Source organism: Crinia signifera, chromosome 4 (assembly GCF_055691185.1).
Source record: "Crinia signifera chromosome 4, ASM5569118v1, whole genome shotgun sequence".
In the NCBI taxonomy this organism is placed as follows: domain Eukaryota; kingdom Metazoa; phylum Chordata; class Amphibia; order Anura; family Myobatrachidae; genus Crinia; species Crinia signifera.
Window position 1 is genome coordinate 162,456,777 of NC_139220.1, and position 26,858 is coordinate 162,483,634.

The following is a 26,858-nucleotide window of genomic DNA, read 5'->3' on the forward strand; positions in this document are numbered from 1 at the left end:
CTAATTCTCTCTGCAAGTTACATCTGTCTCACCTGCAGTGCACATGGTTTTGTCCATTTGAGAAGGAATTTGCCTTTGTGAGTGAACCAGAATAATCCCCCTTATTACGATCTAGAGGACAAATAGGCACACAGTGCAAATAGAAATGTTTCATGGGTGAAACGTTTGCACTTCCAGAAATTACTTTTAGTGAATGCATATCAATAAACTTCAGACCAGCTCTTTAGCCATTTGCATGTGCCCTTTCACATGCAAATAACCTGGGTCAATCCCGGGTTGTTACCAGGCCTGCGTGGGGTGTGAAAGGACCATGTCAAATATCTCGGATCCAGCAACCCGACCCAGGATAAACGCAGTGTCCCGGGTTGGACATGGGTTGCTGGGCAGTGTGAACGGGTAACCCAGGTCAAGTGACCCGGGTACCGTTCACTTCTATGGATGAGACAGCAGCATCACCTAAGTGTTGTCTCCTCCCCCGCCACAACTCCACCCCACCCTCTGATCAGCGACCAGACAATAGGCCAGGTCGCTGTAAGCACCAAACAAAGCAAATGCCAGGTCGCTCATAGGACGGACCCGTGTCCACATCCCAGATGCGACCTGGTATTTGCAATGTTAAAAGGGTATAAGTAAGAAATGATGGCCTGAATGGAATCTCCTTAAGGAAAAACCCCAACAAAATATATCACAGCAAGTTTATCAATAAATCTCCACTGAGGGAAGGGTTTAAACAGAGCATCTCCTATTGCTTAGGATGGTATGGCTGCATTTATACCATCTAGGGGGCAAGTGGTTGATAGCTACAAATTATAAGGGGAGATTTATCAAATAAAAAAAACTGTGGCAAGGCATGATGGGACTTATAGATATAGCAGCTGGAGGGCCATAGTTTTGGACATACCTTGTTAAGCGTGTATCCAGCTGCGCAAAACAATTAGCTTCTCACTAAGGCCCTTATTCTGATCGGTGCGGCCGGAGCCGATTATGCGGCCAGGACCGTGCGTGCGAAACCCCGCCTTCCATACGGATCGCCAACTCCGTCCGTATGCGGTAAGAAGCTGTCCGAACGGACCGCACGTGTATTTTTCACGGAATACGCCTCCTCCATCTAAGGGAACCTCCCCCATCATTCGATGGTCGCAGACCATCGAATGCAGGACCGTGTGCTCCACCAGCACCCGCAACCTCAGACCACACGGACATTTTTCCGTGCAAAAGCAGGGATCTGGGCGGGCAGCTGACATCCGGCGATGTCATATGTCCGCCCCCTACACGTGCGTCACGGCCGCATTACCATACGTACGCCCAGCGTTTTCATGGGAACTCCCATGAAACGCGGGGCGTATGCATATGGTAATGAGCCCAAATAGCCCTTCACGCCCCTCTCCACCCCCTGTTCGGAGTGTTCACATATCATGCGGGATTTGGCCGTACGCCCCGCTCGCACATGCGCAGAGACGCCTCTGCACATGCGCAGACACAAAACATCGGCGGGCCGAACGCACGCGGATATATCCGCACCGATCAGAATAAGGGCCTAAGTTTTCAAGCACAGCCAATAAAATGACAGCTATGGTAGAAGCTGATTTATTAGAATAGACTGCTCCACTTTATCTCTGTACAAGATTTGATAAATCTTACCCATATATTGTAGCTATGAACTGCTGACCCACAAATGGCATAAATGAATGGTTCCTTGCTAAACCAGTAAGGAGACTTTGATTAAACCCTTCCCTCAGTGCATATCTATTAATAAAGCTACTGTGCCATTCAGTAACAATTAGTAATACATTTCCACAAAATTGTATTTATTGTATACAAGTGACATTTGATCATCCAGCTTAGGGGTGGTCTCCTAGGGAAAATCTTGCAATCCCTGTATTGGTCTGATAAGTTATATTATTATTATTATCAGTTTCTTATATAGCGCACACATATTCCGCAGCACTTCACAGATAATATTTGAACAGTCCCAACAGTCCCTGCCCCAGTGGAGCTTACAATCTATATTCCCTACCACATGTAAACGCACACACAGACATTCTAGGGTTACATTTTTGTTAGTAGCCAAATAACCTACCAGTATATTGTTGGAATGTGAGATGAAACCAGAGTATTCTGAGGAAACCCACGCAAGCACAGGGAGAATATACAAACTCCGCAGAGTTAGGGCCATGGTGGGAATCTAACCCATGTGTTGTGAGGCAGCAATGCTAACCATTACACCATCCATAGTGCCCCCAAATAGGACGATGAACTCCAACAAATTACATTTGCCTTGAGTGCTTTAATAAAAATCTGATGTTTGGGACATAGGGAGTCAAAGCTTAACTAAAGCTATGAAGCTTTTAAAAGCTAGTTTAATAGTAGAACAAACCAATGTTTTACAGAACTATAGATAAGATACTACGAATTGCCGATATACACATTTTAGCAAATGATTAATAATAGAATTATAGTGTAATATGTGCTGAGGAAAAATAAGAAAGTGTAATCAAGTTACACTATTACTGTTTATTTGGATTGTAAATTGCGATAGAACAATGCAAAGACGATAAATATATGCTAACTTAACAAAAGAAACACTGGGGAGGTCATATCTAATGCAATAACTACTAATAATAAAACCCAAAGAACTATTCTCTCCAAATAATAGACGAACGAAGAAGAAGGATTTCAAGATTTCAGAATGATGTCAATATGTTATACCATAGAGAAAGGCATACTTGGCTCATGCAGATGCATCTGCATGAGCCAAGTATGCCTTTCTCTAACAATGGTATAACAGGTGAATGTAACTTGAAGCAACGGGAGAGGCAACAGTAGCACCAACGATTTCCCAGCAGAGGATACTGGGGTCTCTTATATGGGATTACCTTGTGGAACCTATCCACCAACTGCCGGCAGGTATCACAGGAGTTCTTTGCAGCTGCAGCTGGAGAGGAGGCGCAGAGCACGATGAGCAGCCATGTGGCCAGGTAAAGGGACACAGCAGTAGCAGCCTCGGCTCTGACAGCCATGATTGGAGGCTAGTACAGCAGTGACACCGGTGCACTCTACACACTAACCCACACACAGTCACGGCGCCGCCGGCCCCTACACTACTACAGCGGCAGCATCACATTCATTCCTACTAGCAGCAGCTACTCAGATTGTCTTCCGCGTTCTCTCTGATTGGATGCGCGAAACACTCGTTCAAGATATGGACCAATCCGCGGTCGCCACGCTCGGACCAATCGTCTCTCCACGCGTTACGTACTGTCACTGACGGGGCAACTGCCGTGTGTATGAGGCAGGCGGTGGTTACCTCAACGGGGAGTGTGAGACATAGAGGGGAGGGGGGCTGCTGTCAGCTGCTGTGGCGCTACAAGTCCCAGTATGTCTAGCCAATAGCAGTCGGTACGATGCACAGCCCTCAGTGCTGACGCCGAATAAGCGTCAGTGGCCTAACCGAGCCGGAGCGCTTGCCCACCAGGGGGCAGCAGAGCATAGCACGTTCTCAGAGCGCTGTATAATTAATATACAGTTCTGTGTAGTGACACTTGTGACAGTCAGAACACTCCGACCTGGGGGAGGCAGACGGCAATCGCTCCCGCACGTGTGATTATCGCTCGTGTCTGTCTCCGCTGGTCTCGCTAGGGGGCGTGCTTCGCTGTCAACGGGCTCCATCATGGCCGTCGCCGGTGGCGGTGGGAGACTTCGCTCCTGCTTGCTGCTGCTCTTTCTCTCCGCGACCGCCTTGCTGCATCTTACCGCCTGCCCGTACTCCAAGGTGGAGGAGAGCTTCAACCTGCAGGCGGCTCACGATCTCCTGTACCACGGGATGGACTTAGAGAAAGTAATAACTGCCGCTCCAGCTGAGTGCTCAGCGCCGAGTCCTGCTGCTGCCGGCAGTGTGTGATGCCTGTGTGTCTGTCCCCTTACAGTATGATCACCACGAGTTCCCCGGGGTGGTGCCCAGGACCTTTCTCGGCCCCATCTTCCTGAGTTCTCTCGCTGCCCCGGCTGTGTGCGTCCTGTCCCTTCTGGGGGTGTCCAAGTTCTACTCCCAGCTGGTCGGTATGTATGATGAAATCGTGCATCAGTCATAGGGGCATACACACGTAGATATCTGTGCCAAGCAATTTTGCTGGTGTCTTGATCTCCCATATAACGCGAGCAGATGTAAACTATGCACACAGGAGGATAGACGCATGCATGTATGGGGGTCCGGTATGATATGCTGGCGGTCGAAATACCGACACTGGAATCCCGACCGCCGCAATGCCGACAAGGGGGAGCCTTGGATCCCCCCCCTTGCAGGCCCAGTGCCTCGCTACGCTCAGCACACTATTTTATTTTCCCTCTATGGGTGTCGTGGACGCCCAAAGAGGGACAAAGTGATGGGATTCCGGCATTGGTATTACGACCGCCAGCGTATTGACTTGACCGCATACCAGGTGCACAGAGAACTAGAAGTAGTGTTGCATATCTGATTTGTACTGCCAAAACACAGTAGGTATTGGGCGCTAATGGAAATAATAATAAAGAATAAATGGCAAATATACTAATGATCTTAATAAGAAAAATACATATGTAAAATATAAATATTTATACACTACACTGGCGCATCTAAAAACCTGCAGCAATTGTGACCAAACAGCGGCATAGTTAAGGTCCATACACTGGGCTATTATGCCCAGCATGTATGGACAGCGATGACAGCTGTCATTGCTGGGGGGGAAAGCCGCTCAGTGCATACACGGGGAGCGGCTTTCCCCCTACCCGGCACTCTCAGCGGGGTGGGGGGGGGGGCAGCAGACGGCTGGCTTTGCAGAGCTATGCAAAGCCATCCACACAGCCGCTCATCTGCTGGTAATACAAGCAGATGAATGGCTTTCTCGGCGATGATGCGGTGCCTATATATGGTACAATTACTGGGTTCGATGTGATGCGCGCTCCCGTGCACATAACATCACACAGGACATAAAGTATGTGCTGCCCACACTTTTTGAACTAGATCACATCGCATCTAGCTCAAAACGCACGGTGCTTTAGCACATCCCATGCGTTTTGAACTAGATGCAAACTAGTTCAAACCGCACAGTGACACTCACACTGTGTATGGGCGGCATTACAGGATAGTGGAGATGTGAGCTAAGGTCTGAGATGCCCCCACTTAAGGCCCCCATACATTAGTCCGACTTGTCCTAAGGACAAGTCGGACCTGATTTCCCCCTGCAGCTCCCCGGGAGGGGGGACACACGATTAGGCACTGATGTGCCAATTTTTGCAAATGATACATTGCATGCAATGTATCATTTGCAACTCCCGGGGAGCTACAAGGTGGAGGGAGCAGGGGGGCAAGGGACATCCAGGTGGCGGGTGGAGGACGCTGCGAGGTGGCTGGGGGGCGCTGCTAGTAGCCCAGAGGCAGCGAACGCTGCGGGGGACACAGGCGGCAGTAACGTAGAGGCAGGCAGGGGGAGCCGGGAGCTGTCAGCGCTGGAGAAAAAAAAAGCCCATACAATGAATAGGCGGCCTGTGATTGGCTGAGCGCTCTCTCAGCCAATTGCTGACTGGCTGAGAGAGCGCTCAGCCAATCACAGTCTGCCCATTCATTGTATGGGCTTTTTTTTTTCTCCAGCGCTGACAGCTCCCCCTGCCTGCCTATACATTACTGCCGCCTGTGTCCCCTGCAGCGTCCGCTTCCTCTGCGCTACTAGAAGCGTCCCCCGCCCCTGCTCCCTCCACCAGACGGAGCATTGACAGCTCCGGCTCCCCCTGCCCATCTCCCTCGCCAGCATCCGCCGCCTGTGTCCCCTACCCGGCTGCACATAAGATATAGCAAATCTTATGTGCAGCTGGTCCGACCTCCCGACTCTGACCCGATGCGCACGGGACCGCGCATTGGGTCGGACCGGGTGTCTATACCTGCGATTTGGCCGGATTTCACTGCCCGATCCATCTGAATCGGGTAAAATCGGGACCAAATCGCATAGTGTATGGGGGCCTTTAGCTGCTTACTGTCTTGCAGTATTTTAAGATGCTTCTGGTTTGATTTTGAACCCCTGCAGTACAGCGTGCACTGCATGGATGTGGGGATGTCCCACACTTTTGACTGCCACGTTTGTTGGGTCGCTGTCCATGGAGTGTTCGCACTGTGACACAAGAAGCTCTGCAGCAGAATGTAATGTAGTGGAAGATACAAATAACCATCCCTTTTTTTTTTTTTTTTTTATAGTACGAGGAGCTTTGGGGTTCACTGTCATTTATGCACTATGGCAGTTGCGGAAGGAAATACAGAAACAGTTTGGAACCACCGTATCAACATATTTCTGCCTAATAACTACAACTCAGTTTCATTTGATGTTTTACTGTACTCGAACCCTCCCTAATATTTTTGCTTTACCAATTGGTATGTAAAATGCTTCCTCTTATTTATTTGTTATTTTTACAGAAAATACTTGCTGCTAAAAATATTTTATTTGTAGGATCATTTTTGAATGCCCAGATAGGGCAGCTTATAGCCAATTCTGTATCCATAAGGAGTTCTTCAGAGCAGGGGGTTTGCCCTGCACAAATTTGTTAAAGTGGGTACAAGCATACGCGTAATACCCCTTTCAGACAGCACTTTCAAACCCGGGTCAAGCAACCCAACAGTTCAAACCTGGTCATGACCAGGGCTGAACTGCTCTGACCCGGTTTTCAGTGCAGTGTGAACGGGTCCCATGTTTACCGTTCACACTATGTTAGTTTCAAGCGCTGTCTCCTCCACTGCCCTACGATGACGCGGCACAGCCCGATCTCATGTGTGATATTAGTAACCCGGCCGTGCGGGGAGCTTATAAACTGCTACTTCTGGGACAGACCCATATTTTAATCACCGGTGCAACCCGGCATTTGCGGTCTAAAAGGGGTATTAGTTGGTGCTTCAATTACTTGACATATCGGAAATTGAAACTTTTATTCTGTAATGTGCATTCTTGGACAAGTCAGTTTTGCTCATGTTAAGCAGTTAAAGAGTAATACAATACATATTTTTACAGATCATTGATTTGTTTTGAGATTGTTTTTATTTAGATGTTTGTAAAATGCATATGGAACACATACTTACAGGTTCCTTTGAAACTAATTTTTATAGACTCACTGATATTTAGGGGGCAATTTGCTAAGATGGGAGATCTATTTCACATGGGATGTTGCTATGGGCAACCAATCAGATACTATCTATTGTCTTCTAAAATGTGCTAAATAAATAAGTAGATTCGAATTCATTGCCCATAGCAACATCCCATGTGAATATGGGTGGTAGACTGCGTTCACCCTATTGGGTGTTCAGGTGCTCATGGATTTGGATGCATTTGCGCGCTCTTGTGTTCGGGTGCTCATGGATTCGGGCATGTTTGGGCACGTTTGCATGCTCGGTAGAGATTGGGTGCAGTTGGGTATTTGAGAGTTTGGGCGCTCCAAAGCATTTTGCTATGTTCATATGCTCGAGAGAGAGTTTGACCACTCTGGTATTTGGGCGCACTTGGGTGTTTGGGCACATTCGGATGCACAGCTGTTCAGGCATGCTCGGCTGTTCGGATATTCGGACACGCTTTGGTGTGTCCGAGTGTTTGGACTTTCATGTGATCGGGAAAAGCAACGGCGTGCGGTTGACAGGGTGAGCAACATTTGGGGTAGTGACATGCACGGAAATCTTCTGAGGGAGCCCGCAGCACAGCTCAGCCCAGAAAATTTCCAGTATACCATGAAGGGGATAACCTTTGGTACTTGTGTATTATAGCGGCGCCCATCGCATAGCATAAGGCATGCGATGGTATGCGATGCGACGCGACGCGATATTGTGCAATGTCATACAATTTTAAAATTGTATGGCATACAATGCCATACAATGCGATGCGATTAAAAATTGTATAAGCACCCTAATGGGTGCTTACAATGTTAAATGCACCCTCACGCCACCCCCCCCCCCCTATAAACGTGAACCCGGAGTGTGGCGAGCCCTCGAGGGGCGGCGGTACACGTCCTCCGACCTTTTCATACCCCCACTATCCACGTCGGCGTGGAGTTGAGAATAGAAAGTGTGTTGAGCGCAGCGAGGCGAGCGGAAGCGGATACCTTCACAGGTATCGGCGTCCCCTCACGGGCTTCACAGGTATCCGCTTCCCCTCGCGGGAAGGAGAACAAGTGCCGCCTCCTTCTTCCAATCAGAACACCCAGCAGGGTGTGAATTTTACAGGGTGCTGTGGAATATATATATATATATATATATATATATGTGAATTTTGTTATTTCAAAACGTACTGTTTTCTTTTTTTGTATTAGTATTGCTGGCCATCACATACTGGATGAGACAAAAGCCTGGTCCATTTATTTGGCTGTCGGCATTGGCCATCATTGTTTTCCGGTCCGAGTTGTGTATACTTTTGGGACTCATGCTCTTGCTGAGTCTAATGAAGAGGAACATATCTGTTTATATAACACTCTCGCATGCTATCCTGGCTGGTATTGTATGGTTAAGTAAGTTTTTGTTTGTTTATTTTTTATCCTCAACCTATTTATTACAAGGTATAAGTTTATGATATAACTATTTCCAAAATACCCCCCCCTCCCTCCAGTGCATCTTCTGTTGTACTATTAAAAGATTTATTTGTTTAGAATCCTTACCTGTATAATTTGAATAGATTATTCAGTTTTTACTGATTTGTGTGAGTGTGCAAATTAATGAGTGATACAATAATGCAATTTGGCCTGATGGATCGGGCCAAGTAATGAGGCCAAATCGCATGTGTTTGACATCCGCTCTAACTGGATGCACCGGCCTGTGCTCATGGAGACGGAGGTCAGACGTATTGCACATAAGATAAATATTGTGTGCAGCTGTCAACTGGGTGCCTACGTACTGTAGATACAGTAGAGCAGTCGCATATTCTCTTACACAAGAGTGTGCGACTTTGCTCTACTGTACCTCTGTAGGCAGTCCATGGTTTTTATTCCTGAGGAAAATGTATCAACACAAATTGACAAACAGTCATCACAAACGATTAAATTGCCCCCTTGATTTTTTTTCTAAATTAACTGTTATTTGACTGCACGATCACACTCTTGAGATAAATGCTATGTAAATATGTGGTCATATCAAAACATGCATACGGAATACAAATACTGTCAGACATCCAGTGCTGGAAATCTGACACCGCTGGTGCCAGTATCCCAACTGCCACCATCTTGAACAGAAGTTAGCTGAGACTCATTAGGGTTAGGCTGGGGGGGGGGGGGGGGCGGGGTTGGGTTGGTTGGTTTAGGCAGTATAGGGGAGGATAGGGCTTGGTATCAGTAGGTTAGGATTAGGCACTAAGGGGCGACTGAGGTTAGATTGCAGGGAGGGTGCGGGTGGGGAAGGGTTAGAACACTTACCAGGAGTAGGGTTTCTGCACATTGTAATACCCCTGTCTGTCTTCTGACCATCAGCATCCCAAGCCCTTGGATGACAATACTTTTCCACTTAAAGCATATACTGAGGAGTTAACAGTAATTAAAAGCTAGTCACCTTCTGACACCAGTGGTCAAAGCTTTTACTTCTGATTTCAGTTAATGCAAGGATTATTGCTTGTCTGATCACATCACATAAAATTGGAAGATCAGCAGCCCCATCCTGGTCAGCATAGGGCTGAATTCCCTAGTAAACTTGGGACTTCCAACCAAACAGTTGGCACTGAAACTCTTCCCAACCTTTCTAGTCAGCCGAGTTTAAGGTAATACTAAGATAACCTAGGTTGAACTCGATGGACGCAAGTCTTTATTTTCAGCCTTATCTACTTATCTACTATGTAACTATAAATCGTAAAGAAAAAACTTCCAGCAAGCCCTGGGAGCCATTAGCTATTTTCGCATGCTAGAACTTGTTAAACTACAAATGTCTGCATGCCCATGCCTGCTTACAGAAAATTAATTCTGAGTTAGGAGTGAGGACCAGCTAGCTTCTCATAGAAAAGTACTGGTCAGTTAACACGCTGACAAATTATTTAATCCATATTTAGCCATGCCCTTTTTTGCTACCTCTATCGCACTCTTTGCTTTTGCAACTTTGTTTAAAAAATAAAAACCCACGCAGTACAACAGCTGTGACAAACACGGTTGTGGTCAAACATAGTGACTTACTCCTGATTGGTTAAGGCCCCCATACACTAGGGCGACTTGTCCTTAGGACAAGTCGCCCCCGACTTCCCCCTGAGCTTCCCCGGCTGCTCCCCGGGAGAGCTTGATTAGATTGGCACTTGATGTGCCATTTTTTTACATGTGATAAATCGTCTCGATTTATCACATGTAAAAAACCCGGGGAGCAGGGGGGGGGGGGGGGGCGGGCTACAGAGCAGGGCTGCTGGTGGGAGCAGGGGGGCTGGGGACGCTGCGGGGGACACAGAGCCGGGAGCTGTCAGTGCTAGAAAAAAAAAGCCTATACAATGAATGGGCAGCCTGTGATTGGCTGAGCGCTCTCTCAGCCAATTGCTGACTGGCTGAGAGAGCGCTCAGCCAATCACAGGCCGCCCATTCATTGTATGGGCTTTTTTTTTTTATTCCGTACTGACAGCTCCCGGCTCCCCCTGCCCGGCTCTATGCCGCCTGTGTCCCCAGCCCCCCCTGCTCCCTCCACCGCCGCGCTGCCCTACTAGGTCCCAAGTCGGGTGGTCGGACGTGCAGCAGGTCCGACCACCCGACGCAGATCCGATGCGCACGGGACCGCGCATCGGATCTGAGGGGACATCAAAACTAGCCGATTTTGGTCCGATTTCGGCCAGATCCGACTGATCTGGCTGAAATCTGACCAAAATCGGCTAGTGTATGGGGGCCTTAAGTTTTAGAAATTTGCCCTAGATGTCTACTTGTATGTAGACAACAGGGTGGTTATTTATAATTTCCTTGTATCCAAAGAAGTTAATTGTAACTCAGGAAACATGTTTTTAAGTTTGTAGCTCTGTTTTGCAAAAGGTGACATACAAATTAGTTTTCACTCTAGGATCTTTTTAGGGCAGGGCACTTGTTTCAATTGTTAGGGCACATTTTATATTAGAAATTTATATTAGAAACAAAAAGTCTATAAAAAAAATTGCACACTGCATTAGGATTACGCCCATTAAACATGGTCATACTCTGCTATGCCCATTACATATTGTGTCGTAATGACAATTACCACATTATGGCACACACTGTATTGCCACTTACACATTATACCACACACACCATAATGCCCATTACACATAATGGCATACACCATAATACCCATTACACATGATGGCACATACCAAAAGTTCTCAGCGGCATGTCAGCGCTGTGGGGGGTAGCGTAGGGGCGTACAGTGCCACATACAAAAAAGGGCAGGGTGCATTTTGAGATTTTAAAAACAGGCAAAATAGAAGCTTAGAGGGAACACTAAACCTTCCAGGTTCTTTTTTAAGAATAATAAACAAATTTCAAAGTAAAATTTATACAATTGTATTATGAGTTTCAGCTTAGTTTATCATTTTCATATTTCTCTTGTTCCTCTGTTCCTTTAGGTTTAACCATGGCTGTAGACTCCTTTTTCTGGAAACGTCTGCTTTGGCCTGAAGGAGAGGTTTTGTGGTTTAACACTATTTTGAATAAAAGTGCAAACTGGGGAGTATCCTTTTATGTAACAAGGAAAATTTTATATTTATATATATATATATATATATATATATTTGCAAAAAAACAGTAGGAACCATACAAAAGGATCAAAATAGTCATGCATCATTAGACACTATGGTATCTTCAGAAAGACTCATGGAATCAGCCATAGCAACCAGAAGTTGCCTCTGGTTACATACATGTGTATTAGGCGGTCAGATGAGGTCAGCTTAATTTTTAGTACCTAATTCATTGGTACAGCATCTAACAAGTTAGGTGTACACTAGGAATTTATGCAAGGAGAGCTTGGCTAAAACCTGCAGTGTATTAAGTTGTGAATTTGACTGATAATAATAATCAAGGATATCAGTAGTGATTGGGTGTGCCAGAAATACCAAAATGGGTATGGCAGCAGTAATATCCAGAAGCAGAGATGTTTTATTGGATATGACACAAAAATTGGTCACCATTCCAACTTAACAGGAGAATCTAAGTCTGGTCAGCAGCAGATAATAGAAATATAGCAATATAACCAGCACTGAGTGTGTTAACTTCCAGTTTTAAAGACTCAGAGAGAGATTTTCTGTGGTCAGGAAGTGAGCTGACATCAGGGGCAGTTGAAATGGTTTAAGCATGACAGAAATAGAAGACTGAACAAACCACATTTGCTGGGGCTGAAATGGCTGGAGCGCTGGTGTCAAACTTAATGTTGCTGGTTTATATTATGAAAGTACACCAGTAATCTTATTAGGGGACTGTGTTCTAACACTGAACAACAAATGCTTAATCTGGAAAAAGTTAGGGTAATCTCTCCCATTTGATAAAGCAGAAAAAAAGGAGAAAAATATAGCATCAAAAGCAGGCAATTTTCCACAAGTACAGTATCACTTTCATTACATCAGCAATTCAAAAAGTTAAACCACTTTTAATTAGGAAGACCGAGCAAGCAAAGTATATCTTCTATCTCTAGACAATCCTTTTAAGGGTATTGGTACTGTCGTGTGGCTCACTTCACTCGGCATGCTTCGGGCCAGGTGACTCACACTTGCTGCTGCGCTCAGAACACTTTAGTGTTCCCAATCACTTGGATGTAGATGTATCAAAAAGTCAGATATTACACCAGTGACATCTCATCAAAGATCAATGCATTTTAGATATTGTAAGAAATGGACACCAGATATATATTTATTAGTAACAAAAAATTAAATGTCTTTCTTTACCCCAAGACTATTCTTTAAATAAATGTACATATCAGCAATACTCTGGAGTATATCCCATTCCCTCTCTTCTCTCATCTCTTAAGAATTTCCATAAAAGTATTTGCAAGGCTTCCATTGTGGCCATGACATCCGTGGTAGACAGTATCTTGTCAGATACTTCAGAAGGATCCATGGCACCTACCACTTCATGCAGGTTAATTGCTTTAAGGTTACTTTTCACCCAAATGTACAGCAGCAGTGTTTAATTGCATGGACGTTGAACCGGAAGGGTGTATCAACACACTAATACTGTTGACGCATACATCTTGTTTGAATATTACAGAGTTGGGAAGATATTTATTACATTGAGTACATTTTAAATTGGAAGTCTCTGAGATGGATGGAACTAAACATATTGTTCCTGGTGTAGTGATTTCAGCAAATGGGTTTATTTATTACCATCTTTTCACCTGCAGTCGGTCGATGGAAAATAAATGTTTTATAGATCCAGTGCGTGCTGTCACTGAATACCTATACGATGGCAAGTTTTGGGGCAATGGACCGTGACAAAAACTTGCAAGGCAGCAGGATGGACAGCTACCTATACCATCACCATTCTATTCCCCTCTACTGAATGTCTGTCTAGAAACCCTTTTTCCTCTACCTCCCCATGGCAGCTGACCTATGGGTTTCCTCCTCATTAGGTAGATCTGGAAAGGGAAAAAAAAGACACGACACTGCCCCTATATAAGGCCCGCCCCTACAAGGCTCTGTGTCTTTTTTTTCTTTCCAGTTAGAGGAGGCTTACCCTGTGAAGAGCTGCAGCCTTCCCCACTGCCTAGTGCAGCTAGGGGTTTAGGCATAGATGGTAAGGGTCTCCCGCTGCCGAGTGTAGTGGGGATACCCAGTCTGGCGGGCCCCTCTGCCGAGTGCAGTATTGGGCGCATGCAAACACCGAATGGTGTAGTCTTCCCCCGAGATTACCTGGCATCCCGCGCTGGGAAGCAGTCCGGCATTCAGGAAGTGCTGAAACGAGCGGTGTGAGCGGGCGCAGCGTCTGACTTCACCACGCTAGCGTGGGTGAAGGACGTGCACACTACGACTGAGACAGGCGTCTGACGCCATCAGCACGGGAGCCGGGCAGCACGGAGGCAGAGCGTACGGAGGGGGAGACTAACAGGGGGACCGGATAAAAGCAGCAGCTCTGCGCAGAGCAGACGCTGCAGAGGTCCAGGTGCCAGAGAGAACTGGGTAAGACTCCACAGGCAGCAGCGCTGCTGGAGTAACTTCTGTTTGTTACCCTGTACATGACTCTGATGGTTATTTCCTCTGCTAGTCAGGAAAACTGTAGCAGGATGGAGGAAGATAGGAAGCAGCAGGCAAAGTCAGGGTAAGCCTAAAGGAAATCTTAAGGAGTAATATGGTAATTGCAGCATGGTAGTGGATAATTATATGCTTGTTACAGGTCAGAGACAAGTAAAGACAAAACACAAAAAACTACATACAGCAAAATGCTCCATGTGTGATGCACCACTTCCAGATAAATGGAAAGGGTCGACATGTGAGAAGTGTAAAGGATCCCCTATTATGGAAGCGGCACAAATGGCAGACTTAGTAGCCATGCTAAGAACATCGCTGGCAGACACTTTTGTTACAAAAGAAGATCTGACAAAGATGTCTCAGAAAAGGCCCAGGGAGACGTTATCAGAGGACTCTGATCCAGGAGAGGGCCCTGCCATTGACATAGCTGAGGAGATAGAGGAGGGTGAAGTAACCCAAGATAAAGCGGAGCTGGACTTCAACCCAGATCTGCTTAACAATCTCCTCATACTAATTAATAAATCGCTTCACATTGAGGACCCTCAGGAAAAGGGGAAGTTACAGGACCTTTTATTTAAGGACAAAAAGAAAAAACCAAAGACCTTCCCTTTATCCAAGACGTTATTGGAAATAGTAGAGGAAGAATGGTCAAACACTGATAAAAAGGTAGCGGTACCACTGAGGGTGAATAAGATGTACCCCTTTGATGCGGAACAGGTCAAAACGTGGGAAGTGGCCCCGAAGGTAGACTCAGCCATCGCCAGGCTGTCTAGGAAAACCACCCAGCCTTTAGAAGATGCCAATGTGTTTAAGGATGCGATGGAGCGCAAAATAGAAATTAGCCTACGTAAACAGCACGTCACATCAGGGGCATCTATCAAAGCCTCATCAGCAATAGCGGTGACGTCAAGAGTATTAAGGTCATGGTGTCAGGACCTAGAATCTGACCTCTTAGACGGGGTTAAAAGGTCGGAGCTGCTTAAAGTAATTCAAAATATGCAAGTAGCAGTAGAGTTCATATGCGATGCATCACTTGATACAGTTCGATTGGCAGCAAGGGCAAATGCAAGTTCCACTGTGGCCAGAAGGGCACTATGGTTAAAACCATAGACAGCAGACACCCAATCAAAGAATAAGCTGGTATCGCTGCCATTCCAAGGGGAGTACTTATTTGAAAAAAAGCTGGATGATATCATCTCTAAAACTTCAGGAGGGAAGTCTGTGTGGCATCCACAAGACAGAGGGGCTAAAAAAACATTTAACAAAACCCAGAGATTTCAATCGCAAGACTTCAAAGAAGCAAGGACATATAGACCTAGGGAGAGGTTATAGGAGACCCTGGTTTGGTGGAAGAAGTTCCTTTCGTGGCCCAAGAGGCAGAGACGGGAGATTCGGTTTCCGTCAAACACAATGACGCCAAGGAGAGGGTCGGAGGCAGACTGATGAAGTTCTACTCAGTCTGGGCTCGATCCACAAACGACAGATGGGTGAGAGAAGTCCCATCCTCGGGGTACAAAATAGAGTTTATAAAGACTCTGGGAGAATGGCTGGAAGACTCACCTATTCCGAAGGACAAGGAAGAAAGACTTGCCCTGAAAGAAAGTTTACAAAATATGATAATGCAGGGAGTGGTAGCAACAGTTCCCAAAGAACAAGAAAAATTAGGTTGGCAGTCAAGGTTCTTTGTAGTCAGGAAGGCTTCGGGAGGGTTCAGGACCATCCTGGACCTGAGGAGGCTGAATATGTACGTCAGGACAAAGAAATTCAGGATGGAATCCCTACGGTCAATAATACCAGATATAAAAAGAAATGCATTCCTCACTACTATAGATCTAAAAGATGCTTACCTGCACATACCGATTTACATAGAACACCAAAGGTTTTTAAGATTCTGCCTGTTAGGGGTGACCTACCAATTCACGGCGCTGCCGTTCGGCCTTTCCACTTCGCCGAGAACATATATGAAGGTATTGATAGTGCTCATCGCGAACCTCAAAGAGGAAGGCATAGCAGTCTGGGCGTACCTAGACGATTTGTTAGTGATGGCACAATCGGCAGAACAGGCGCAAAAACATACAAGAAGAGTGATCGAGTACCTCCAGGAGCACGGCTGGATCATAAATGCAAAAAAGAGCCAGTTGCAGCCAGCAACAACAGTGAAATATCTGGGGGTTGTTATAGACTCGGTATCAATGAAAGTAGCCCTGACTCAAGAGAGGAGAGCCAGGCTGAGACAGGAAATAATGTATCTTCTGGCGAGGAAGGTGGTTCGATCAGCGGACTGCCTAAGAATACTAGGACTCATGTCAGCAGCTACAGATACAATAAACTGGGCGAGATTCCATACAAGGGGTCTTCAAAATTGTTTTCTGTCCCAATGGGATGGAGACGGATAAAATACCGGGCAGAAAATTCATCTCTCAAGGAAGGCAAGACAGGATCTTCTCTGGTGGATGAACGAAGGAAGGTTAAGCCAGGGGAAGTCGTTTGCCGCAGGAAAACAAGTAGTTATTACAACAGATGCCAGTCAACTAGGCTGGGGAGCGGTGTGCCAAGGGTCTGCGGCACAAGGAAAGTGGACAAGAGAGGGCAGCATGCTACACTCAAACATCACGGAGATGAATGCGGTGAAGGAAGCGTGCCTCTGCTTCCAGTCTCAACTATATCAAAAGAACGTAATCATCAGGTCAGACAATCAAGTAGTGGGGGCGTACCTCAACAAGCAGGGATGCACGAAGAGCAGAAACATGATGATGGCAGCGACTCAAGTGCTGAACTGGGCAGAGAAATGGATAAAGAGCCTCACAGCAGTATTCATAGCAGGGCAAAGGAATCAGTTAGTGGACGAGTTAAGCAGGGTACCGCTGAAGCCAGGAGAGTGGGAGCTGTCCCAAGAAGTGTTCCTGGAGATAGAGGAGAAATGGGGATGCCCAGAGGTCGATCTGATGGTAACCAGGAACAACAGGAAGGTCCCAAGGTTCATATCAAGGCATTGGGAGAAGGAGGCCTGGCAAATGGATGCCCTGACGGCGCAGTGGGGGCAAGGCCTAATGTATGCTTTCCCACCATTCCCTGTCATCTCCAGGCTACTAGACAAGATACAAAGAGAGAGGGCAACAGTGATAGTAATTGTGCCTTCATGGTCAAGAAGGGCTTGGTTCCAGAAGTTGGTCAGCATGGCAGTGGCAGATCCTTGGAGACTGCCGAATCGGGAAGACCTATTAAGGCAAGGAAGATATGTGCAGCCACAGCCCAACAACTGGAACCTAGCTGCATGGCTGCTGAAACCAGAACTTTGGTAAACGGGGTTTTCTACCAAGGTGGTAAAAACACTACTAAAGGCCAGAAAGAAATCGACTTCGGGGACCTACTATAGGATATGGAGAGCTTATGTGCAGTATTGTAGGTCAGGAAATAAGGACCCTAAGGGGATACCTACGGTACTGGAGTTCTTGCAGGCCGGGTTGGACAAAAAACTGTCAGTCAGCTCCCTGAAGGTACAGATATCTGCTCTAGGAGCAATACTGGACAAAAAAATTGCAGAAGATAAATATGTACAGAGATTCGTTCAAGCGGCTAAAAGAATAAGACCAACTTTTCGCAACCCTACGACACCCTGGGATCTGAATCTGTACTAAATGCATTAACAGAAAGCCCATTTAAACCATTAGAGGAGATACCGATCAAGTGGTTAACGGCCAAAGTCTCTTTCCTGGTGGCCATTACATCTACTAGGAGAGTGTCAAAGCTGCAAGCACTATGGGCGGAGGAACCGTTTCTAAACTTCTATGAGAATAAAGTAGTGTTAAGAACAAACCCACACTTCCTGCCCAAGGTAGTATCTACCTTTCACATCAACCAGGAAATCGTGTTACCTTCATTCTGCGCAAACCCAGCCAATGAGAAAGAGGAAAAATTTCATAAACTTGATGTTAAAAGAGCGTTAAGAATTTATCTCCAAAGAGTAGGAGACTGGAGAAAAACAAAAAGACTCTTTGTAGTTACAGAGGGCAAAAACAAGGGCATGGGAGCATCTAAAGCGACCATTGCTAGATGGATAAAACAGTGTATAGCTGAAGCATACAAGGTGAATAAAAGAGAGATTCCCCACTCAACCAGGGCAGTAGGCTCATCCTGGGCAAGGAAAGGAGCAGCATCTCTGGAAGACTTGTGTAAAGCGGCATGCTGGGCTTCAGCGCATACTTTCTCTAAACACTATAGTTTAGACATTGAATCCTCCAGTGACGCTAAACTGGGTAGGAAAATACTAAGTGCAGTAATATAAAAAAAAAAAAGAAGAGGAGCCGTATGGAGCCTGGCTAATATATAGGTGACTACAAAACCTGTATCCTTTGTTAAAGAAATATATATATTTTATAGCATAGAAGAAGGATAGTAAAGCGCTCACCTATTGTATAGGTAGTATAGGAGATGCAGAGTCAGGAGGTAAAGAAAAGTAATTTATTGTAATACAATATATCTCTACAATGAGTAGGTGTGAAAATGCAATAAAAATACAATTAAATATAAATGGGGTGTAGGTGCCTCGGGCACAAATGTTCACTCAGGTAGAGTGGGTGGTGATAAGTCAATAGCAATGACAATGAGCCCGGGTAGGGAATGAGGGTGTCAACAGACCCCCTTTTACCATAAACCTCCTGCAGTTTATGTCTCAAAGTTAAATGGTATGCTGGAAGGTGTGATGGGCCCCTTGGGGAATGAGGGAATCAGCGGACCCCTTTAAACCATAAACCTCCTGGGTTTATGTCCCATGCACTGAGGATGGTGTATGCAGGCCTCCGTGGGATGGAGGTGCAGCAAGAGTTAATGTGAATGGGTGAGGGGGTGTGATGGCAGTGAGCGGCGTCCCACTCACTTGCCACTTACCCAGTCAGCCGGCGTAAGGGTTGCGGGACGGAGCTGTTGGTGCTGCTCCGTGTATATAGTTCCTCGTTGTTGTGGGTTCCAGCACGGGGATGCTGGATCAGCAGATGGTGCGGCTGTGGATGGACGTGCTGTCCGCCACTGTCCTTCTGTCCGGCTTCACGGACTGTGCGGCTCGCGCGTCACTTCCGGGTAGCGGTGATTGGCTGTACGCCGCTGTTGCCGGAATGACGTGGCCTGGTGTCCGTGCGCTCAACTCGGAGGGGAGGAGACTTAGCCGTTTGCTGTGTGGATGTGGATGTTGCTATGCCAACGCGTTTCGGCCTCTAGGGCCTTTGTCATGGATGCATTGAATCATTCAGGCAGTCTATTTATGTGCACTGGGCGGGTCTTAATGACATCTGACTGGTGTGGCCGTCCAGTGATAGGTCCATATTGGCATGCCTCTGATGTTGCTCATCTGTTAGCAATCAGTGTGACGTCTGATGCTATAGTCTCTGTGTGCACTAATTACAGTGTGCAGATAATGGAGTCATTTATGTGGTAGTACGATGGGACAGATGATGGGGACAGGTAACAATGAGACTGAGATTATTGGTGTAATGGGCTACTAATGGAAAGTGAAGTATATCGAAAAAAAGAAAATTATATGGATTTTAAAGATTAGAAATAATAATAATAAACATATGGGATCAGAAAGAATGAAAGTGGACAAAACTATAGTAGGTGGATGAATATTAATACTAAGTAATAATATTAATGAAAATTAATAAATGCATAAATAAATCAATGAATATTATAATGAAATTTTATGTACATGGTAGTAATAGAGGAAGTAATAGAGGTAAAGATATCCAAAAGTTAGATTGGATAGGAGTATGAGAGAATAGGTGGAAGTAGAACAGGGGAATGGGATGAATGCTGTTGGAGATGTCAACAGTGTGATGAGGTAGGATAGGGTTGTACTGGATTAGAATGCCTTGTGATGAGTTATGTATGTTATTATAATTAAGGGACAGTATCTTTTTGTGTCATCTGCAGTTACCCTAGATGACTGTTATGGAAGTCAATATTTAAGCCCCTAGGTGCCATTGTTTTGAGAGTGAAAATCCAGAAGAGCTCTCTCCTGTTGAGGGTTTGTGTGTGGTCCCCCCTCTCCAGTTTCTTTTTGGTGCCTCAATGGCCATGAAAAATAGGTCTTGGGGATTGCTGTTGTGTTGTTGTTTGTAGTGTAGTGACACACTATGGTTTTCGTACCCTATCCGTATGTTTCTTACGTGTTCATATAGCCTCTTTTTTAGCGGTCGTGTTGTCCTCCCTACATACTCAAGACCGCAGGGGCATCTCAAGATGTATATAAGGCCTGCGTGTTCACATGATGTGAAGTGTTTTAGGTTGAAGGTTTGTCCCGTAGTGGTGGATGTCCAGGTTTGTATGCTTTTGGTGGTTTTTGTCGTCATATTGGTACATCCTGTGCATCTTCCACAGTAGTGGAAGCCTGTGCTAGAGTTTATTGTAGTTTGAACTAGGGTTTGAACTAGGGTCAAGCCCAAAACCCTAGTTCAAACTACAATCCACGTCCATCCACAGCCGCACCATCTGCTGATCCAGCATCCCCGTGCTGGAACCCACAAGAACGAGGAACTATATACACGGAGCAGCACCAACAGCTCCGTCCCGCAACCCTTACGCCGGCTGACTGGGTAAGTGGCAAGTGAGTGGGACGCCGCTCACTGCCATCACACCCCCTCACCCATTCACATTAACTCTTGCTGCACCTCCATCCCACGGAGGCCTGCATACACCATCCTCAGTGCATGGGACATAAACCCAGGAGGTTTATGGTTTAAAGGGGTCTGCTGATTCCTTCATTCCCCAAGGGGCCCATCACACCTCCCAGCATACCATTTAACTTTGAGACATAAACTGCAGGAGGTTTATGGTAAAAGGGGGTCTGTTGACACCCTCATTCCCTACCCGGGCTCATTGTCATTGCTAATGACTTATCACCACCCACTCTACCTGAGTGAACATTTGTGCCCGAGGCACCTACACCCCATTTATATTTAATTGTATTTTTATTGCATTTTCACACCTACTCATTGTAGAGATATATTGTATTACAATAAATTACTTTTCTTTACCTCCTGACTCTGCATCTCCTATACTACCTATACAATAGGTGAGCGCTTTACTATCCTTCTTCTATACTGCACTTGTACGAGCCTAGACCACTCGAGTATAGCAGCTCCCGCACACATAGTGATTCTAGCGCCATACCCCAAAACCCCCCTTTTTATATATTTTATAGCATTATAAGTTGTGCCCACCCAAAAAGTTATACTGCTATGGTATTACCCATAGGTCAGCTGCCATGGGGAGGTAGAGGAAAGTACGGATTCTTACCGGTTAATACGCTTTCCTCTACTCCACCATGGCAGCATTTTTCCCTCCCTTGGGATATATGAAGTAATATATGTGTTATGTTTAAAAAAATAAAATAATTTGCTTTATAATTGGAAGACACAGAGCCTTGTAGGGGCGGGCCTTATATAGGGGCAGTGTCGTGTCTTTTTTTTTTTTCCTTTCCAGATATACCTAATGAGGAGGAAACCTATAGGTCAGCTGCCATGGTGGAGTAGAGGAAAGCGTATTAACCGGTAAGAATCCGTACTTTTCCATAAAGCTACTTTAATATACCAGAGCAGTTATGAACGCACAACCCTGATGTTTTTTTTTATTTTGTAATTTTATACTTGTCAATATTTTAATAATTTTATGAGCTTCATTAGCTTAGATATTTTATTATTCCAATAAACTTTATCTCCATTAATTCTATTTATAGATAAAAAAAATCATGGGGATATTCCTTTTCAAACAAAAATGTTTTTCTTTTCTGTCTAACTTTTTTTTTAAGAGTATTTCCATTCTAATAGAGCACCAATATGTTAGACTTTTTAGATCTAGGAGTTCAAATGTGAATGCATTATTACTCAGGGATGGTTTTAATTTTACAGTATTTTTGATATTTCCTTCTTAAAAATGGTCTTCTAAATAGTAAGCAGTTAATAGCATGCCCATAATCAAGCCAATCTATTTTAACAATGGCATTATGTATGGCATAATGTATGTAAGTATGTAAGACTATATTCTATTTGGTGATCTTTTACACTGCAAATCTTATTGCTAGATAGGTTTGTCCTTTTGATATTCAGATGCTGCTGCAGTATTCTTGTAGAATTTAAATGGCTTTATGTTGTTGTCCTAGAAATAATATGATGCCAAAAGTCAATATATTATTCTATTTTTAATGATTGATTCTTTGTTTAGTCATCCTTCTTTTTTCCTTAATGGATTTCTAAGACATCACCATTTCTTTGGTATTTCTATTCCGTGTTGCCTCGAGCATTGGCGTTCAGCCTTTTCTTTCTACCGTTTGGCCTCTCTGACAGGAGGATGTGCCTCTTGATTGCACCAGCTGTGGGTTTTATATTTTTGTACTCTTTCCTTCCTCATAAAGAACTACGCTTTATCATTTACACATTTCCGCTGTTAAACATTGTGGCTTCAAAAGGATGCGCATATATGTAAGTATCAAGGAAGCCTGCCCAATGTAAACTTTCACTATTCTGCATAACATTTTTAGTAAAATGCACTCCAGAGTTTGTTACATATGAATTATGTTTGCATGTGCAGTCTCATTCATGTAATAAACTTGGAAGTATATTCTTTCTATTTAGTCTTTGGGCAGAATTCAATGAGGCAAATTCGCCATGTTTCACGGCGAATTTGTGCTATTTTCGCGTTGGAAGGTGATTTTTTGTGTCAGAAAGTAAATCACCCTATTCAACGTGCACTTTTCGCCGCCTGCGAACAGTGAATGACAGACAATTCACCGTCTGATAGTCTCTGCAATTCGCTGTGGTTTTTCATTGGGTTTTTCAATGTGATTTGTCGTGAGTGTATTCAATGGCGAATTGCTTTCTAAGTGATTTTCGACATGTGTCACCGTGTAGCAATTGCCATCTTTTTATGGTGAAGGGGAATGTGAACTTTTAAAAGAATTTTTTTTTTGTTTTTTTTTAATTTGGTGTAAAAAAAATCAGGAATTTTATTATGTGAAGGGGCATGCTATTTTTATTCATGTGCTTACAGCACATGAATATATATTTTATATATATATATATAATATATATATATATAGTTAGTGTGTACGGCTGGCACTTCTCTTTTAAAACTTTTCAGAGCCAGGTGCCTTCAGCAGGGGTACAGCATACAGATGTCCCAGATATACACAAGGGGTAGCAGCGGCACTCAGGACTTATCTTAATGAATAGAAGACTCGTAGCCAATAGCGGTGACGTTTCAGCCCTTACGGGCTTTTATCAAAGTTTTATCATGTAAGCTGTTTTGATAAAAGCCCGTAAGGGCTGAAACGTCACCGCTATTGGCTATTATCAATTATCAGAGTCTTTTATTCATTAAGATAAAGTCCTGAGTGCCGCTGCTACCCCTTGTGTATATGTGTGTGTATGTATATGTATGTATATGTGTGTGTATATATATATATATATATATATATATATATATATATATATATATATTGTGTTTTGTTTTTTTTACACATAACAGCCAGCAGGGGACCGAGAGCCGCTCATTACATATTCTTATATTCACTGCTTGCGATCATTACATATGAACGATCAAGAGCAGTGCTAGCGGCTCCCTACCCGGTCCCCTGCTAGCTCTCCCCCCCCCCCCCCCCCGACATACATTCTGGGGCAGGCAAGGAGACTTCCATCTCTCTGCTTGCCATTGTCCCCCGGCGTGGGTTAAGAATCAAGGCAGGGACAGGGAGCCCCTGCGGCATTGAATAGTGTGACAGCGAGGGCTGGCAGTGAAGGCTCCAGCCCTCCGGAACACAGCGACAGTGCAGCGAATCCTAAACAGGATTCGCTGCACATGCCGATAAATGTAATTGAATACTGCCCTTTGATTAAGTAATGTAATTAAGGAATGTCTAATAATCCATTTTTTAATGTATAATATGATTGTGTTCATTTTATTTCTACTGTTGCAGAGTTCATAACTATCAGAAGTCGTGGATGTTCAGATTTGGCACTTTCTGTGTAATAGCCCATCTGCTGGCAAATGTGGGCTACTCTGTAACTTCGTTGTATGTTTCCCATTTCAATTATCCTGGAGGTGCTGCAATGGACTCTTTGCATAAATTGGTGGACCCTTCCAGAGGTTTGTGGGTTTTTTCTGATTTAACTATACCACTATTTTGCTGCTTTATTTCGTGAAATGTATCCAAATGTCTTTACCTCCTTTTTTTTTTTTTTCAGATGTGTCTGTTCATATAGATGTGGCAGCTGCTCAAACTGGAGTTTCACGTTTTTTACAATTAAACTCTCATTGGAGGTAATTTCTTCCTTTGTCTGGAGAGTATTTATGTAGTTTGGACACCATTCCTGAACTCTAACAATTATGCTTGGCATTGGCCCCCTACCCATTCAGCTTTGTAGAATATCACTAACCAGAGGAAGGAGAACTTGGTGGGAATGTTAGTGTATATGCCAATATACTAGTTTTGTTACTGGGAATAATTGAATACTGAACTAGTTGACCACATTGATCGAAATCAAGCAAAAAAATAAAATAAAAAGGCGCTGTATTGCACTCAATTAAAAAAAAATTCTCAATCCTGAAAGTTGACTGCGTACCAAAAGTGTTAGAATTCATTATGTCCACTGAATTTAGTGCACAAATAAATTCGTAAGGGCTGTAATTTCTAACCCATAGTGAAAAGTCTGCACAATATCTTTCTAGAGGAAAGAAATCACAAATTTGACACATTCCTCATCAATCTGACCCCACCACTTCTCAAAATTCTGCAACCTTATCTATATCACACACCGGATTCAGTATTGAATCCCGGCGGTCGGGATCCCGACGCCGGAATCCCGACAGCCGAAATGCCGACAAGGGGGGGACGTGGTTTTATCTGTCCAATCTATCTGTTGAGAACAAATCTCTAGTAATGCATGGGAGCATATTAAAAATCAACCGGTACTTGTTTCCTAGCACGGCGCCCACGATTTTCATCTTATTCCATAGTATCGCATGCGAACCGATCGCATGCGATGCGATCAGACCCCATTTTTAATTGTACAGGCACCCTGATGGGTGATTTATTATGTTAAATGCACCCCCATTGTTAACGCCAACCCGAAGCATGGCGAGTGGCGGCGGTACGCGTCCTCCGACCTTTTCATACCCCCACTATCCACGTCGGCCTGGAGTTGATTTTATATAGTGTGGCAAGTGCACCGAGCCCGAAGCGTGGTGAGCGGACGCGGAGTACTTCACATGTGTTCCGCGTCCCCTCGTGGGGCTCGCCTCGCTGCGCTCGCCACACTATATAATATCAACTCCCCGCCGACATGGATAGTGGGGGTATGAAAAGGTCGGAGGACGCGTACTGCCACGCTTCGGGTTGGCGTTCATAGTGGGGGTGGCGTTAACAATGGTGGTGCATTTAACCTAGTAATTATCCATATGGGTGCCTGTACAATTAAAAATAGCATGCCATTACAATGGCGATGCGACGCGATATTAAAATTGTACAGTGTGGGTCTTAGGACCGGAAAATCTGGTCCCATCGCATACCTTAATTAGTGGTATGCGATGGCATAAGATGGGCGCCGTGCTAGGAAACAAGTACCAATCAACCATTTGCTTCCCAATTCTGGAGAGCGAGACAAAACATTTTTGGGGATAAATTTGTTAAATCAAATGGATTTAACCAATTTGAATGTACATTGTCTGTTTTCTACTGTTTGGGAGCAAATAATAGATTGTCTACCTTCCCTTTTTGTGTTCCCACCACACAGATTGGACAAAAAAATCTTTTGGTGGGTACTCGGCTAAGGCTGTTGAAGCTTGTGGAAGAATTTGTACCCACCCAACAATGGTTGAAAAGTGCTGGTTAAATCTATGAATTTATTCTAGATAACTGGTAAAAGTGTGTCGTCATGTTATAGTCAGCATAGAGTATCTCTGTACATATATAAGTCATGTGAAATTTCGGGGTTAAGCTGGAAGTGTATCCCTGCACAATGTTGCAGTCAGATACCGCCTTCCCAATGTGAGGAGCTGGCGATGTACAGGTTGTGGGGGTGCAATGCTATTTGGAGAGTCTGCCACTTCAGAGGGAAAGGTTTTTGCTAGCCCTGCACATAAAATGATTGTTTAACTCTGGTAAAGCAGACTGCCAATAGCTACCAGCCTAGCTGGTGAATGCATGGCCAAGTAAAAAAATTTTTTTGTAAAAAGTATTTTCATTGTTTCATTAATTTGCTTAAGATGGTCAATTAAATAGTCATGTGTCTGCCCATCTTAAGGACTATAATGAAGGAAGTTGAGAATGTGGATTCATTTTTCATTTGTGTTTTTTTGCCTTCAGGTACGACAAAAGAGAAGACCTTACCCCAGAAGATAATGCTATGAGCTTCTATACACACATCATTATGGAATTTGAAACTGCTCGTGTGTCACACTACAAGAATACTCATACAATACTGAGTCACATATCTAGTTTTGATGGGTTTGGTTTTAATATTACTACTTTCCCCCCAGTCTACATAAAATTAGTTACCAAATTAATTATCTTCGAAAGATCTAGCTTTGGGTAAACTATTTGTAAGGCTTTTTTTATGCTCTCATTTTTTTTAACAAATCACATGTAAATTTAATAATGTCTATAAATGTAAATGTCTCAAAATAAAATATTTTAAAAGAAATGGGTGTAGTCTGTAT

At 44.5% G+C, this 26,858-nt stretch overlaps 2 protein-coding genes across 3 annotated transcripts in view; one reads left to right on the forward strand and one right to left on the reverse strand.

Annotated features, from left to right (window-relative positions):
* The window catches only part of CRELD2 (CRELD disulfide isomerase 2), a 28,846-nt gene extending 24,830 nt beyond the window's left edge, over nucleotides 1-4,016 (reverse strand). The window contains exon 1 of one of the 2 annotated variants that reach the window (XM_083182904.1): nucleotides 2,877-4,016. In XM_083182904.1, coding sequence (XP_083039030.1) covers nucleotides 2,877-3,020 — 144 coding nt within the window. In that variant the 5' untranslated portion in view covers nucleotides 3,021-4,016. The remainder of the gene's footprint in view (nucleotides 1-2,876) is intronic. The other variant, XM_083182903.1, reaches the window with a different exon arrangement.
* Nucleotides 3,269-26,829, forward strand: ALG12 (ALG12 alpha-1,6-mannosyltransferase). The gene is made up of 9 exons (XM_083182902.1): nucleotides 3,269-3,838; nucleotides 3,927-4,059; nucleotides 6,224-6,397; nucleotides 8,314-8,508; nucleotides 11,544-11,647; nucleotides 22,401-22,624; nucleotides 24,118-24,287; nucleotides 24,386-24,461; nucleotides 26,506-26,829. The coding sequence occupies exons 1-9, from the start codon at nucleotides 3,671-3,673 to the stop codon at nucleotides 26,732-26,734; spliced, it is 1,473 nt and encodes a 490-aa protein (XP_083039028.1). The 5' UTR covers nucleotides 3,269-3,670; the 3' UTR covers nucleotides 26,735-26,829.
* The last annotated feature ends 29 nt before the right edge of the window (nucleotides 26,830-26,858 follow it).

Excerpts from the sequence above, each read along its gene's own strand:
- ALG12 (XM_083182902.1), top strand. The coding sequence starts at position 3,671 with ATGGCCGTCGCCGGTGGCGGTGGGAGACTTCGCTCCTGCTTGCTGCTG. Across the intron at positions 6,398-8,313 it reads TATTTTTGCTTTACCAATTG|TATTGCTGGCCATCACATAC; the intron begins GTATGTAAAATG and ends TTTTTGTATTAG. Across the intron at positions 22,625-24,117 it reads TCAAAAGGATGCGCATATAT|AGTTCATAACTATCAGAAGT; the intron begins GTAAGTATCAAG and ends CTACTGTTGCAG.